The 13,865-nt window shown below is 40.5% G+C and overlaps 2 protein-coding genes across 2 annotated transcripts; one reads left to right on the top strand and one right to left on the bottom strand.

The window, feature by feature from the left end:
- The first annotated feature begins 1,212 nt into the window (after positions 1–1,212).
- Positions 1,213–7,808, top strand: LOC139745203 (programmed cell death protein 2-like). The gene is made up of 7 exons (XM_071655610.1): positions 1,213–1,248; positions 1,772–1,929; positions 2,837–3,089; positions 3,573–3,919; positions 4,401–4,532; positions 7,025–7,176; positions 7,642–7,808. The coding sequence occupies exons 1-7, from the start codon at positions 1,213–1,215 to the stop codon at positions 7,806–7,808; spliced, it is 1,245 nt and encodes a 414-aa protein (XP_071511711.1).
- Positions 7,809–11,014: 3,206 nt separating this feature from the next.
- LOC139745202 (uncharacterized) lies at positions 11,015–13,290 on the bottom strand. Its single transcript, XM_071655609.1, has 2 exons — positions 13,026–13,290; positions 11,015–11,973 (listed from the first exon to the last, which is right to left on the bottom strand). The coding sequence occupies exons 1-2, from the start codon at positions 13,288–13,290 to the stop codon at positions 11,015–11,017; spliced, it is 1,224 nt and encodes a 407-aa protein (XP_071511710.1).
- Positions 13,291–13,865: the final 575 nt, after the last annotated feature.

The following is a 13,865-nucleotide window of genomic DNA, read 5'->3' as shown; positions in this document are numbered from 1 at the left end:
AGAAAATGGAATGCCATATTTCTTCAGCTTACAATTATGTCCATCATATTCTTACTGTAAATTAATATTTTATCACAATGTTAACATTGAATGTCACCTCCGAAACGAAGTGATTCTTCCCTGGTGTTGTGGAATAAAATGTTCAGAGAGCAAAGAAACATTACTAAAATGATCTCACACCCTCATCTCAAGTTAAGGTAGAAAATGGAATGCCATGTTTCTTCAGATTACAATATTTAGCTTACATCCTTCGTCCAAATGGAAGGCAAACTACTGGTACCCATGCTAATTAATGAAGTGTAAAAAAACACTTGTTCTGTGTGGTTTATCTGCTTGAAACAGGAGTTAATTTCTTGTTCTTGAGTTATAATTATTAAAAACATTGATAAAAAGAAGAAGTTTTTGTGTTATTGTCACTTATTCTCAAAATAAGTGAGCGTTAATATTAATGTCACCTCCGAAACATTCTAATATGTTAACTGTCACCTCCGAAACATCCATGTGTGAAAAATCCAAGTTTTAAAGAAATGATTGGAATTTCATTTAACCTATATAGGAAGGTAGCCCTTCTTAAAGACTTGTTATAGTAAGAGTTTGACCTGGCCTGCCCTCCAATAAATAGTTAAAATCTTAAAAATTACATGTCAATTGGTATTTTTTAGCAAAAATTTATAAATCGCATGTATTTTTTTTTAATTCACTTTATATTCAACCCCCAATTAGTTTTGATTCACAAACTATATATTGTTGTTAACCATATAAACTTTGCATGGTGAAGTTTGACTACAGAGTTTTGTCAATATGGTGCAATTCATGAAAGCAAAATTTTGCTTAAATTTACTTCAGGTGCCAGGGTTTTTCTTAAATTACACCAATAACCCTTCAGCTTTAAGGTCTGAAATGTTATTTTTTCAAAAATTTGAATACTTTCAAACAGGAATCAAACAGAATAATGAAAAAATATTTTGTTTGAAATTTTGACCCTCCGAGTACAAAAGTTACACCACTGATCGTAAAAAAGGCCATATCATAAAAATAGAGAACTGTCTGACTGACTGTGGCACAAGAGGTTTACGGTAACCTTTTAGTTTTACACCTGTACCAAACTCTTGTAGCAAAAAAAATGTTCATTGAAACATCACAACCACAAGTTTTTTGTGTGTTTCTTTAGTACTTATACATTGTCTGGTTCAGTATCACGTTTCATTCAACATGTTTGCTGTTACTCGTTGCAGCGCCCTGGCTGGGGTTAGTTCATTTATCAACCCATCAGTCCCATCTTTGTATTAAATGTAATTGCCATAAATTACCTTTTGTTTTTTCCAGCTACAAAACTAGAACTTTGTTCAAAATTTATTGCTTCAGTTAAAAAAAACAAAAAAACAAAAAAACGGCGTTGAAATGTGAGAAAAAACATACCAGGTACCAGGTACTACGTGTACAAATTCTAGTTGATGATGTACAGCATATGGTGTATATAGATATTCTACACTGAAGACTGCCATTTACATGTAGGGCACTTAATGCTCCTTGTCTTGTTTTGTTTTTGTCGTTTGATTTTAAATGCGAGAACAGAAAATTACTTATGGCTCTTGCGCACCTTTTTGATTTAGATTTAGAGACTTATTAGCATATCTAAGGATGAGATATTTGATGTGCCACTAGGCTGTTAAGTTGCAAATGATGCTCTTTTCCTGTGCCTTTATTTTGGGAGATTTATTTCGTCAAGTTTATGTAATTAATCAATTATAATGTTTGTGTTATTTATCAGGACTGGATGTACGTTGGTACCCGTCACCCTAAGTGTTACCTGTGCCAGAGGTCACTGACCCTGGTCTGTCAGCTCTACTGCCCCTTGGAGGGCTCCCTCTATCACCGTACCATTTACGTCTTCACTTGTCTTTCAGGCCAGTGTCAGCAGAAAGTCAGGTTTGTTTCACTACCTTTTCAATAGCACAATGATCTGTGCTACTATTATTAGCCTATGCTCTAAACACCTGTAATGAATGGCAACAGCCAGCAAGCCACAGGAGTAAGCCAATGTTGGATTAACATGAAAATATCTTAGCTTTAAAGTTTTCTCTCCTTTGTAATTCAGATATCTTTTCAAGGGTCTTGTGTATAAGAGAGTTTATAGAACCTTCATTTAAAGGGATGGTACAGTATTGGTGGAGATGAGAATTGGGCTTTAAACTTTTTGCGAGATACCAAGAAAACACTTGTGATATTGTGCAGAACATACCATTTTAAGAGGAATTCAAAGTTTATTTGATGAAAATCGGGTTTGGAATGACTGAAACATCCAAAAACAAAGTAAAACAAAGCGATCGTAATAAAGTGTGGGTCCCACACTTTATAGAATCACTCTTTTTTGGATATCTCAGCCATTTCAAAACCAATTTTCATCAAATAAATGGTGAATTCCTCATAGAATTACATGCTCTTTCATATTTCATTAAAGGTTTCTCATCATCTCACCAAAAAATGTTAAAAACCTGAAATTAGGTCTCAACAAAAACTGTACAATCCCTTTAAACTGGCAATGTACATTCTTACTGTGGTACTACGTTGTTGAAAACCAACAAGAAACTTAGAAAATTGGAATGACTAAGTAATGCACAAGGAGTTTAATTCTGCATACAGTAAGTTTTGATCTCAAGTACCAAGTTTTTTACTGTACACAATGCAGCAAGACTTTTTACAAGTAGAATCATTTTTGTACTCTTCTGCATTTCTATTCATACCTTGTAAGCTCTGTCCAAACTTCGTCCTTGCATGAACAGCATTATTCCTTCCTCTGACATACAGTATATCTGTTGTATTTTGTGTAATGTAGCTTCAGGGTTTTCAGAGCCCAGAAACTTGCTGATGCTGCCCAGTCCAGCACACAACCGCCAAACTCCAGCCAGCATCATCAGAGTGTGCAGACTGGCAACAACTCTATGACCTTTGACACAGACTGGTGCGATGCTGCAGATGACTGGGGTGATGCTGCAAATGACTGGGATGATGATGCCGAAGTGGATCAAGATGTTGTTGGAGCCCTTCACAGTGGAAGCTCCAAGCAGACTTCATTTCAGTCTGTTCAAGTGAGACAAATTAATTCACTTCACTTTTATTTTGTTAGCATTATGATGCATGCTGTAGCTTCATCAAGTGAATATCCTGTATGCCTTCTCAGTCCATGTTTGGCCAGTTTAGGACGAGTCCCGAGTATACTTGGGCAAGTGCCTGTAGGAAATGTGTGTTGTAGCAAAATCAGCCCGTCCTCAGTGGGTTAAGAAATGCAGTCAAATCAAGAACACTGGTACCTCTCAGGTTTTCTTTCTTCTTGAACTTTGTATGCAGCATAGAGTTTTAAATGTAGTAGAAATTTATAAAAAGAACTGTTGTAAAATTTCCCCTCAAATAAAAACCCAACCAAAATACAGTGAATCTATCAGCACATGAGCGTTCAAGTATAATTTCTTTTTAAAGTATCAAGAATATAGGAGAGTTGTCAATAAACTAGATGACATCCCTGCAAGTGACAATGCATCTCTTTCTCTTTGTTACATGTATGTACTCACTAGCACCCAGCCCACATATCATCTACAAATGAGCAAAGTCTGATGTCAGGTGAGAGCATCAAGCAAGAGTCCCAGGAGTTGGAGCAGTGCATGGAACAGCTCTCTCTTTATTCTGCCATGCGACTGACATCCCAGGGAAGGGGAGTCTTCCCTGATTGTCGGACAGCTACTTTGAACGGTGGAACTGAAGAGGACCCAAAACTGCTCTTTGTCTCCTACTTTGTTGATGTCTTTGAGGAGCCCAGTCCGAGTGTGGAGGAAGGCCTTTCTTATGAGCTGAAATTGCTGAAAGAGTATCAACAGAGGGAGGGTGTTTCTGTGGAAGAATGGCAAGAGGCTGGAGACTCCAGGTAGGTGGTCCGTGTGCTTTTAAACTTCTCAGGTGATTTGACCTGATAAAGGTTATATGAGTTGTGATACAAAGACCATGACAATGATTTTTTTTTTTTCAGTTCTAGGATGGAATAGTGCTTCTTCATCATCATGCACACAGGTGTGAGAATCGTTGACCAAAATTTTACTTTCGGGAATATTTAAGATATACAAGGAAACTATCATCTCTAAGCCCCTTCTATCTCAGCACAATATTACATGCACTGATAATAAAGTTTATGTAAACATGTCTTATTATCACATTTCCTTATATTGATATCGTGGGAACCAAATGGAACAATCTCCCAGACATTATGAAACAATTCGAGCTGTACACATGTTACCAACTGCTGTCAAACCTTTGGCTATATTTCCTTTCCCCATCATTAACATTCGAATTGATCAGTTGTGATGATAAAAGTCTGATCATCAGCACAATTGTTTTCATCTTTTCTTCAGGTCAAGTAGAGGAGGTAGAAGAGGTGGAAGTGGAGGAGGTGAAGGTTATGAGAAATCACTTGCCAAACATGGGGACAAGATGTTTCAAAAGTTTGCCAAGAAAATACAGTCATGTCCACAGCAGTGCATTAGGTAAATATGACCAAAGTTTATTGGTATGTACAATATATATTGTGATAGTGAGCATACTATATATGTGACTCGCTACAGCAAAAGGATCCGAAAGTCGGGGGAGGACAATTTTCTGAAAATGGCATGATGTTATTCCCGTGCTCTTCTACTTTAATTTCATATATAGCACAACTCATAAAAGTACTCGGTTGCGGAGATATCAATGATTAATCAGCGCGTGTCAAGTGGTTGAGGAAATCAGAGTTTCAAGAAAAACACCTTCAAAGTTGTCCTTCCGACGCTATCATGGTCATGGGGAGGCGAGACAGTTTTCACCGCTTGACAATAGAAGGTACGCTCCTAGCGACCTCCGCCATTTTCAGTCAACCTTAGCGCCAACGGTCTACGCACAACCAATCGGTAATCAGGACGTTAATATCTTGCCTTTCCTTTGCTCATTTAGCTTCGAAATTTCGGCAGATGATGGGCAAAACATTAGATTACAAAATTTTGCCAAAAACAGAAATCCCATTGTTTTGACCAATTTTGATGATGTGACTTCAAACTCGATTTTCTCGGCTGGGCCGTCAGTGACTTTAGGATCCTTTTGTTGTAGCGGGTCACGTATCTTTTCCTCCTTTTGTTTCCTATTTGTCCATCTTATCTTCTTTTTCTCCTTCTCTTCCTGCTTCTCCTCCTTATTCTTCTTACCAGATGAGAGTATGTAATGTGAATGACCATGATAAGAGTAAAGATGAATAAACCACCACAATTTTCTCATGTTTATTAATCTGTAGTATTCTTTCTTAATTCAAGAAGACATTAAGATATTGAAGCCATTGAATTTAGCACAATTTCTTAGCTGAACTTTTCATAATGGAACAAAGATAGATTATACATGTAAGTCTTCCTGGTGTTTAGTTCGACGCAAAGAATTCTTTATTTGTATCCGGAGAAGAAAATGACAGCTTGCCTAATTATCATTTAATGAAGACCTTTTTAATACATAAAGACCATTTCTAAGAGCAGTTAAAAGGATTCAGTTGTACATACAGTCAACCTTACCTACAGTCTGTAAAGTGGAATCTATTTGGACTGAAGAAGTAGCTTTGACCTTGAGAAAATTTGACCATGAGGGATTAAAATCGATAGAATATAAAGAGAAGAGGACTTGAAAAGATCTGCCATGAGGCGATTATTTGACTTTAATATGCGAGGTTGACTTCTGCAGGACGGACTGTATGCATTAACTGTGTACCTTTTGCCCATCTGTGTATGATTTTGTTTGTTTTTTTATGTGTATTATGATAGCTAACAAATTATGTTTGATAAGTTGCATTTGTTGTGTGTTGCTTGAAGAAATGCATGGTGAAGTAATGTCGAGGGAGCATTTGTTGGATGACTCTCACTTTCATTTTGTTGCCTCTTCTCGGTACACGCAGTTAAGGCTTGGTAGTCCCCCCCCCCCCCCCCCCCCCCCCCCCTTGCTGTTGCTTTTTCACTCTTTTATTTTCTTTATCCCTCTATTGTTCCGAATATCTTGTTTGATGTTGCCTCCCTATTCATCCTTATCCTTCAAAGGTTACCCTCAGTGGTCCTCAGGGATGATCACTGACCCTCTGCCTTTTGTCTGCCCACCCTCCTTTAATCCCCCTCCCTTTACCTGTTGGGCTTCTTGCCCATGACCGCCTACACTCCCCTTTGTTTTCTTTGTTCTGTGCCCCTAGCCCTCCCCTGACTGTTCCTGTTGTGTGTAGTTCTTAACTCTTTTATGTGCCATGGTGTAAACCCCCTGTGTGCCACATTAATCTGAGACAGCAATGTAGTCATGCTTCAGTAAAACATTCTGTTTTTCAAATCTAAGTTTTTGTAGATTTTCCCTACCTGTTTGTCATTTTGCCTCTGACCAAGATTCTGCTAGGATCAAAAGCTCAAGCCCCCTTGACTCCAAATTACAAACTCTTGAAAAAAAAATGTATAAAGTATACAAAAAATTCAATGATACTTTAAAGGTGCATGGTCCCGGTATTTTACTCAAATGCGAACGCGGGCGCACGGCGCAAGTTTCCTATAGAGACATATGCTGTCGACTCCTCTTTGGTGCTTACGCTGTGGCCCACTTCCCTGAGTCCAAAGAAGTCCAATTCACTGTAGTCAGTGGTCCGATCACAGTTCGGCTCATGATTCCGCTGAGGGGGATGACAGCTTCAGCAAACATCTTTTGTGATGTCATAATAAGAAGCACGTATGCATGCACCCTGGCATTACTACAGACTGCGCGATGCGCAGAGAAGACAACGAAGGCAACGTTACTTAGCAACACCTACGCACTTTACTTTTGATGACAGCTCGGTAATCTTCGTATCAATGCTAACGGTGATCGGCAGTATCATCAACAGCACCCTCTACGCTACCGGGACTATGCACCTTTAAACAGAACTGAGAATGTCTTATGTGTAAATCTGTTTGATTGGTAATAGTAGCATTTTAAATGATCCTTGATCAATTTTCAGATATAGCTACAATGGGAGTCCTCTCTGGCTGACAACACCTGTCGCAGATCAAAGTTCTCCCCCCAGATGTCAGTCCTGTGGCAGTCATCGACAGTTTGAATTCCAGCTCATGCCTGCACTCTTGCCCTCTCTCCAGCTGCAAACCCAACAAGGTGAGAGATGGATGTACAGTTACCTCTCTTGTTTTGTTGAACAAAAGTTGTGATGCCTTGCTTTAAAGTTTGTGTGTCCCTTTTGCTACACTGAGATTCCTTTCATGAGCTGGTATATTGGAGAGGTAAATGATTCAGACCTTTCCTCGGAATAACCATGTATTACTGTATAAGCTGTTACTTTTTTTGCAAGGGTTTAATTTTCATGAATTTCGCAAATCACTGTTGGACTGCAAATTTAACAGCTTCATGTCACTTCATGAAAACAGCATCTTGTGCAAATGTCCGTAAACTACTCATTCGCGAAAATATCTGTACGTGAAAATGCAGCTTTTATAGTAAACCTTTATCTTTGTGAACAACCTTATTATAAAGAGAGTGGATTAAAAAGCCAGACAGTTGGATCCCACCATTTGGTGAATTCTCAATGCATTCATCTTCATCTGGATTTCTCACCTTTAACAGGCCACACATTGGAGTTTGGAGTGGTAGTGGTGTACACCTGTTCTCAGAGCTGCTGGAGTACAGACAGTGAGGAGTTTTACAGGGAAGAAGTGGCTGCAGTCCAGCAGGATCCAGACAGTGCAGCCATCACCAGTGCACAGAAGCAAATCCAGGTCCAGCAAAGATGACGTGACATTTTTGTTGCACAGACCTTCATGGATATCCATGAAATTTGATTTTATAGAAATAGTGCAATCACAGAATGTGTTTTGCAATGTAAGGATAGTCACACATATGAGAATCAAGTGTGAGACTGATACAATAATCAAATACTCATAAAAGTGACAAATAATAAGTTTTAATTTGCTAATCATATTTGAGTATGTACTTTGACCCTCTCAAAGAGTAAATTATTTGGATGAAACGTGGAAGCTGAAACTGCAAAGAGAACTAGCAAAGTAAGAAACATGCAAATTCTGCAGTCTGTTTCGGTGAGGTATTGAACAAAGAGTAAAACAGGGCACACCTAGTTTCTTAAATGACGTGAAGTCAAGTCACTGTAGAACATACGTAGGATAAAATTAGGCCATAATAATACTAACTAGAAAAGCACTCTGAGAGCGCAGACCTCCGCCAAGCATGCAAATCATTTTCACCACTGATCTTGTTCTTCCATAGAGATATTTCCACCCATGCTGTGTTGAAAGTCACTGATTTCCCAATATAGAAGCCTTTGTTACGTCATAAACCCTCAGCTGCACAGCGCGCCTCACCCCAGCAGAAACTAGAGCACGCACTGTAGTGCGCGCATGCAAACCTCAAATACGCGCAGCCTGAACTCCCAAGTTCACTGACCCTCCCTGCCAAATATCAAAAATCCTTCATAAATTCCCCAAAAAAGAATCCGCTCCCCCTCCGGTTTTAGCATAGCCCCAAAATGCTCAGCCTGATTGAGTTAAGTCTGTATAGAATGTTAATGAGCAATTACAGTAACTTGCCTGTCCGATTGTGTTGGCACATTTGCTGATTACTGGGTGAGTGGTCATTTTGGATTATTTACATGTATGTGGCTACAGACTTTGGTTAGCACAACGTCAAAGCTGTTATTTCGCTGAAGGCTTAATTTTCACAATTTTTGGTGAATCACTGTTTGGTCACAAATGTAACAACACTCAAAAATATGATAAATGGACAGACCTTAGTACACTTGCATTAGCCTTGGTGTCAAAACACAGAAACATCTCGTGAAAATATCTGTGAACTCATCATTAGCAAAAGTACACTGTATTTGCACGCAAAAATAGTAGCTTGTACAGTGGTCCTCTTTAAAGATAAGTACTTTATACTGCCATGGCGGTATTATCCTGTAGTTGATAGCCAGAGGCAGATACACGTGTATGTTATCACCAGCCAAGCAAGCCACACTGAGTGTGGAGTCCAGACTTGATTCTTGTTTTACTACCCTTTAATATGGTATATGCCATGCTGCTATTCAATGCACAGTGCAGTCATAGTACTCAGCAGAAGTGAAGAACAGTAATCCGAAAGTTACAAAATCATTTTGTTTGTTTGCTTTCATACATGAATTTACATAGCAAATGTTGTAATTTTACACATCCAAATCATCGAAAGAAACACTTGCCCCTTTGTTAAGTCGTTGTGCAATTCTTGTGTTCCTCTGGTGAATTTTTTGCACTCTAATCAGTGGAATATTGTCTGAATCAGAAGAATCATAACTTGACGATGAAGCTATTGCGAGTGCACGGGAAATCAATAGTATAATGTGTGAATAATTAGTTTGTTGAGCGTCAGGGCCTTTAGCAGTAGGACTTTGAGGGGCTTGAGGGGCTTGGGGCTGCTCCTCCACAGCAGCATCAGCTTCACCATCAGAGTCAGTGTCAGGGGGTGGGGTGCTGGTTCTGGCCTTCTTCACCTTGCCAGGGCTTGAACGAGTAGGCATAGACTTCCTTTTCTTGCCTGACTGATGCACCATGGTGTCGATACAAGATGTAGTAGAGATGTATCAATGTAACCTTCTTCAATAACGAGATGTAGTAGAGATGTATCGATGTAGCCATGTTCAAGAGGTGTTCCTTTTCTTCATTTTCCAATGTTTCTAAACACTGGCTAGGTTTGTTGTTCAGCCACATGATGTAGGTTTCATAAGCGTGGCTTGTTGCGGCTGGCTTGATGCGTGTGAGCACATCCAGGATGACAAAATCTCACTCTGAGACTGTGTTCATTGTTAGGACATTTTTTTTTATGACTCCTTCAGTTGTTCAGATGGTGCAAAGAACTTGCCTCCTTCCAGTTTATCTTTTGCCTGCCTTTCCAAGATTAAAATCATTTCGGACAGGACCATCTCCAGGGCTGCTTGCGTGTATGTGTTGAAGTCTGCATCTCCAGTTTCTTTCATGAGTTCAATGAGGCCCCCTTTTTTACAATTCATCAAATATCTTGTTAATCAAAAGCAGCAGGTACATGGTAATGATTCAACTGATAGCTGCAAGTGACAGCTACATTATCCAATTAAAATCAGAAAACCAATTATTTTAATTTGCATATTAATTAGCTTTAAATGACGAAGTTGTGGGGCCTCCTTTGCCCCAGTGGGATGGGGTAAAAGAGGCCCTCTTCAAACCTAGTTTGTATTCTCAATATATTACATGCACATTAATGAGCAAAACTGAAATTAATGTTACTGCATTCATAAAACAGTCAATACTGAATACTTAATGATTAACAATGTATGTCTTACCAATACTTCCCTGTTTAATTAGTTAATTGATTAATTACTGTTGTGTATAGTGCGTGACACCCAAGATTTTTTGTTCTCAATTCTGGTCACTGGACAGGTATAGTGTGTTGTCCTACATGTTTTCCCGGCAGTGGACACACACAAAATCAACTGTAGAAATATCTACAACTGATGAAAGATCAATCCCACTGCAAGAAACAGTTTTACAGTACCACTTAGGACACAAGTCACAGCCAATGAACTGATCCCAGTTAGTAGTGTCATCTATAATTCCACAAACTTCTCATTTCTCAACCTCATCCTCATCGTTTTGATTTTCACTTTCACTGAGAACAAGTGCCTTTGGTTCATCAGCAACACTTTCCTCCTGTCTACCCTTCTTCTGTTTCTGGTTCTTCTTGGTCTGTCTCTCCTTCTGCTTCTTTGCTTTTTCACTTTCTTTTCTCTTCTTCTCTTTGTCTTCCGCCTCCATTCGTTGCAAGCATTCAACACTGGTCAAACTCTCACCATACTGCAGTTGCTGGACACGTTCTCATGGTCGTTTCTGTGGCCTGCTGGTTTGTATATTGGTTTGGATGTGTTTTGCAAAGAAATCTTTTACGGCAGGAGTTGAAGATGATGCTGAACTTGAAGATGTTAGAGTTGAAGATGTTGTTGGAGTTGGAGACGATGTTGGAGTTGAAGATGACATAGAAGGTGTGTCATCAGAAGCGGAAGCAGGCCTTGTGAGAGTCTCTCCATCCTTTCCATCTGTTGCTTCCATCTCACCAACATGATGGATTGTTTGTGGTGCAGATAGTCCTGAGGCACTTGTAGATGGAGATGCACTTCTGTCTTGTGTGGTTGTTGTGGTGGACCTACCTGAGGTTTCAGTGCTGCTGATGCTTCATATCTGGACTCTGGAATCACTGATGGATCAAATGGCACAATCCCACAGCTTCTGAATCCACTCCTCAGTGAGTCAGACTTCATAGCTACGTCCCAGAGCTGCTTTACCAGTTTTGGGAATTCATCTTTCAGTAGTGCTCTCCCCAGATTCAGTCTGGCATATTGGACAAGGATCTTCTCCCAAGCAGCCTTGACTGGGCCATAGACACCCATGTCAAGGGGCTGTAGGTAGTGCGTTGTGTAGGAGGGCAGGCGAAGAATTGTGATGTTGTTGCGGACAGCAAGTTGAACCAAGGGAAACGTGATGTGAGATGCATGTCCATCAAATATCAGTTGGACAGGCCGGATGTCAGGAATGTTTGGAATGAACGTGTTTTGCAACCAGTCATAAAATGTGTCACCTTCCATCCACCCATTGCTTGATGTTGTATATCTGGCATTCTGGGCCCCGCCCATAGTCCATTCATTATACAAGTTCTTCCCACTGTACACAACATAGGGTGGAAAAACATGTCCAGAGGCCGAGCCACACCCCTGGACTGTAGTGGTCTCTCGTCCTGATCCTCCTATGATTCGAAAGACATTCTTTGCACCCTTCTCAGCTATTACCTTCAGTTTGGAAGGGTCAAGTGGCAAACCAGTCTCATCGACATTGTAGATCTGGGCAGGTTTATTTTCAATATCCTTGAAATATCCTTTCTTATTGCCTCTCAGACCACACAGTCAGCCACTGGTTTGGCCTTGGCATATTTGAGCAGTAAGCAAAATTCTACTTAAGGGCTTTTTACACTTGTAAATTTTTGCTTAGCCCCGGACCAACGGTGGGGCTAAGGGGGGGCCTTAGCCCCACCGTTGGTACGGGACTATCCTTAGCCCACTTTCTGTTTACACTCGTTTTTGCCAAAGTGGGCTAGCCCCACCGATAGTACGGTACTATCTGGCCCTGCAAAATAGCAGGGGTTAGCACCGCAATTGCGGTGCCAAGCAAGTGAGTGTAAACAGAACGAAAAAATAATCCTGGGCTAAGCGACGGAGACGAAGTCCGACCCTCACTGACCAATCAGAAACGAGGTAATCAAGTGCTGCCGGTGCGTGCGTGTACGTGTACAGTACACAGCGTAATTATGAATATTCATGTGGTTTGGAAAGTCCGGGGCTAAGAAATACGAGTGTAAAAAGGTCACTTTTCTCCTTAGCCCCGGACAAGACATAGTACGGGACCAATTAGCGAGTGTTAAAAGCTGAAAAAATTGGTACGGGACTAACGATAGTCCTGGGTCAAAGAAAGTCCGGGGGTTAAGAGACACAAGTGTAAAAAGCCCTTTAGGGGCCTCTTTTACCCCGGGGCCTCACTAGGCCCTCTCTCCCCTAAATGTCATCTTCATCGACGATGGCACCTTGGAATATCGCCTGTCAACAGTGGTGTTGCATCTTCTGCCCATCCTTTTATTCTTTGCAGCATCTCATTCAGTGGGTCGTTCAGCTCCAAGATAGACTCTGTGTTTTTGACAAGACACCAGAATGGTCCTGTAATTAGTTTGTCGATGAGCCCCAGTGCCCGGATTTGCGCGAGGTAAACCTTCTCTGTTGAATATCAAAGTTTGAATATCAAAGTTTACAGCTCTGATGAGATTGTTTGGGTCTGGTATGGTGGATATGAAATGGTACGAATTGTCTCGATGTAAGTATGTAGCCCCAGCATCATAGAATAGAATGTTGAGGCGGTTGCCCCCAAAGGTGACTAGGTGGTTGGTTTTACCTTGTTGTTCCAGGATGCATAATGGATATGGGTTCTTTCCTTCAGCTACAACATCTGCTTCATTAATCTTTGAAACCATGTCTGCCTCGGTGGCAAAATTCACAAGAAGGTGCATCTTCCCAAAGAAATTTCCCATATTTGCTATCTCCTCCTGGTTTTCTTCAGTGAGCGTGTCCCAGTTCTCAACCGCTTTTAGAAGAAGAGTCTCCCGGAGTGCCCGTACCCGACTATTGAACTGTGGATTTGTGAGTCCCTGATCCCCCATTGTGTTCTTCTAGGTTGAGATTAGTCCAGCAATTTTGGTTTGCTTCTCTGCAGTGCTGTCAGACACAGCGGCTGTGATCTCTTCCACTGTTGAAGTGAGCAGCGGACCGCTCAAAAGTAAACGGTATCCCCCCCCCCATTCCACACACACAAACACACACATGCACACACATATATATATTTTTATGCCTCCGCCACGAAGTGGTGCCTGAGGCATTATGTTTTCGGGTTGTCCGTCCGTCCGTCCGTCCGTACGTCCGTCCGCTTTCGTTTACGCGATAACTTGAGTAATATTTAATGGAATTTTACCAAACTTGGTCCAAGTATGAAGTGTGATGGGGCAATTATTTGATTAGATTTTGGGTGAAATCGGCTAAAGGTCAAAGGTCAAAGGTCAAGGTCAAATCATGAAATTGTATCCGTTTACGCGATAACTCAATACTGGATGGAGCAAATTTTACCAAACTTGGTCCAAGTATGAAGTATGATGGGGCAATTATTTGATTAGATTTTGGGTGAAATCGGCTAAAGGTCAAAGGTCAAAGGTCAAGGTCAAATCATGAAATTGTATCCATT

The sequence above is a fragment of the Diadema antillarum genome, unplaced genomic scaffold, assembly GCF_040938485.1.
Source record: "Diadema antillarum isolate AM-2024a unplaced genomic scaffold, OU_Dant_1.0 seq00001240_RagTag, whole genome shotgun sequence".
NCBI lineage: Eukaryota > Metazoa > Echinodermata > Echinoidea > Diadematoida > Diadematidae > Diadema > Diadema antillarum.
This window is presented reverse-complemented; position numbering and strand designations above follow the sequence as displayed.

Coding starts and splice junctions, on each gene's coding strand:
- LOC139745203 (XM_071655610.1), top strand. CDS start 1,213: ATGTTTGCTGTTACTCGTTGCAGCGCCCTGGCTGGG. Junction 3,090..3,572: donor CTTCATTTCAGTCTGTTCAA/GTGAGACAAATT, acceptor TGTACTCACTAG/CACCCAGCCCACATATCATC. Junction 7,177..7,641: donor CCAGCTGCAAACCCAACAAG/GTGAGAGATGGA, acceptor CACCTTTAACAG/GCCACACATTGGAGTTTGGA.
- LOC139745202 (XM_071655609.1), bottom strand. CDS start 13,290: ATGGGGGATCAGGGACTCACAAATCCACAGTTCAATAGTCGGGTACGG. Junction 11,974..13,025: donor ATGCATCCTGGAACAACAAG/GTAAAACCAACC, acceptor GTGGTCTGAGAG/GCAATAAGAAAGGATATTTC.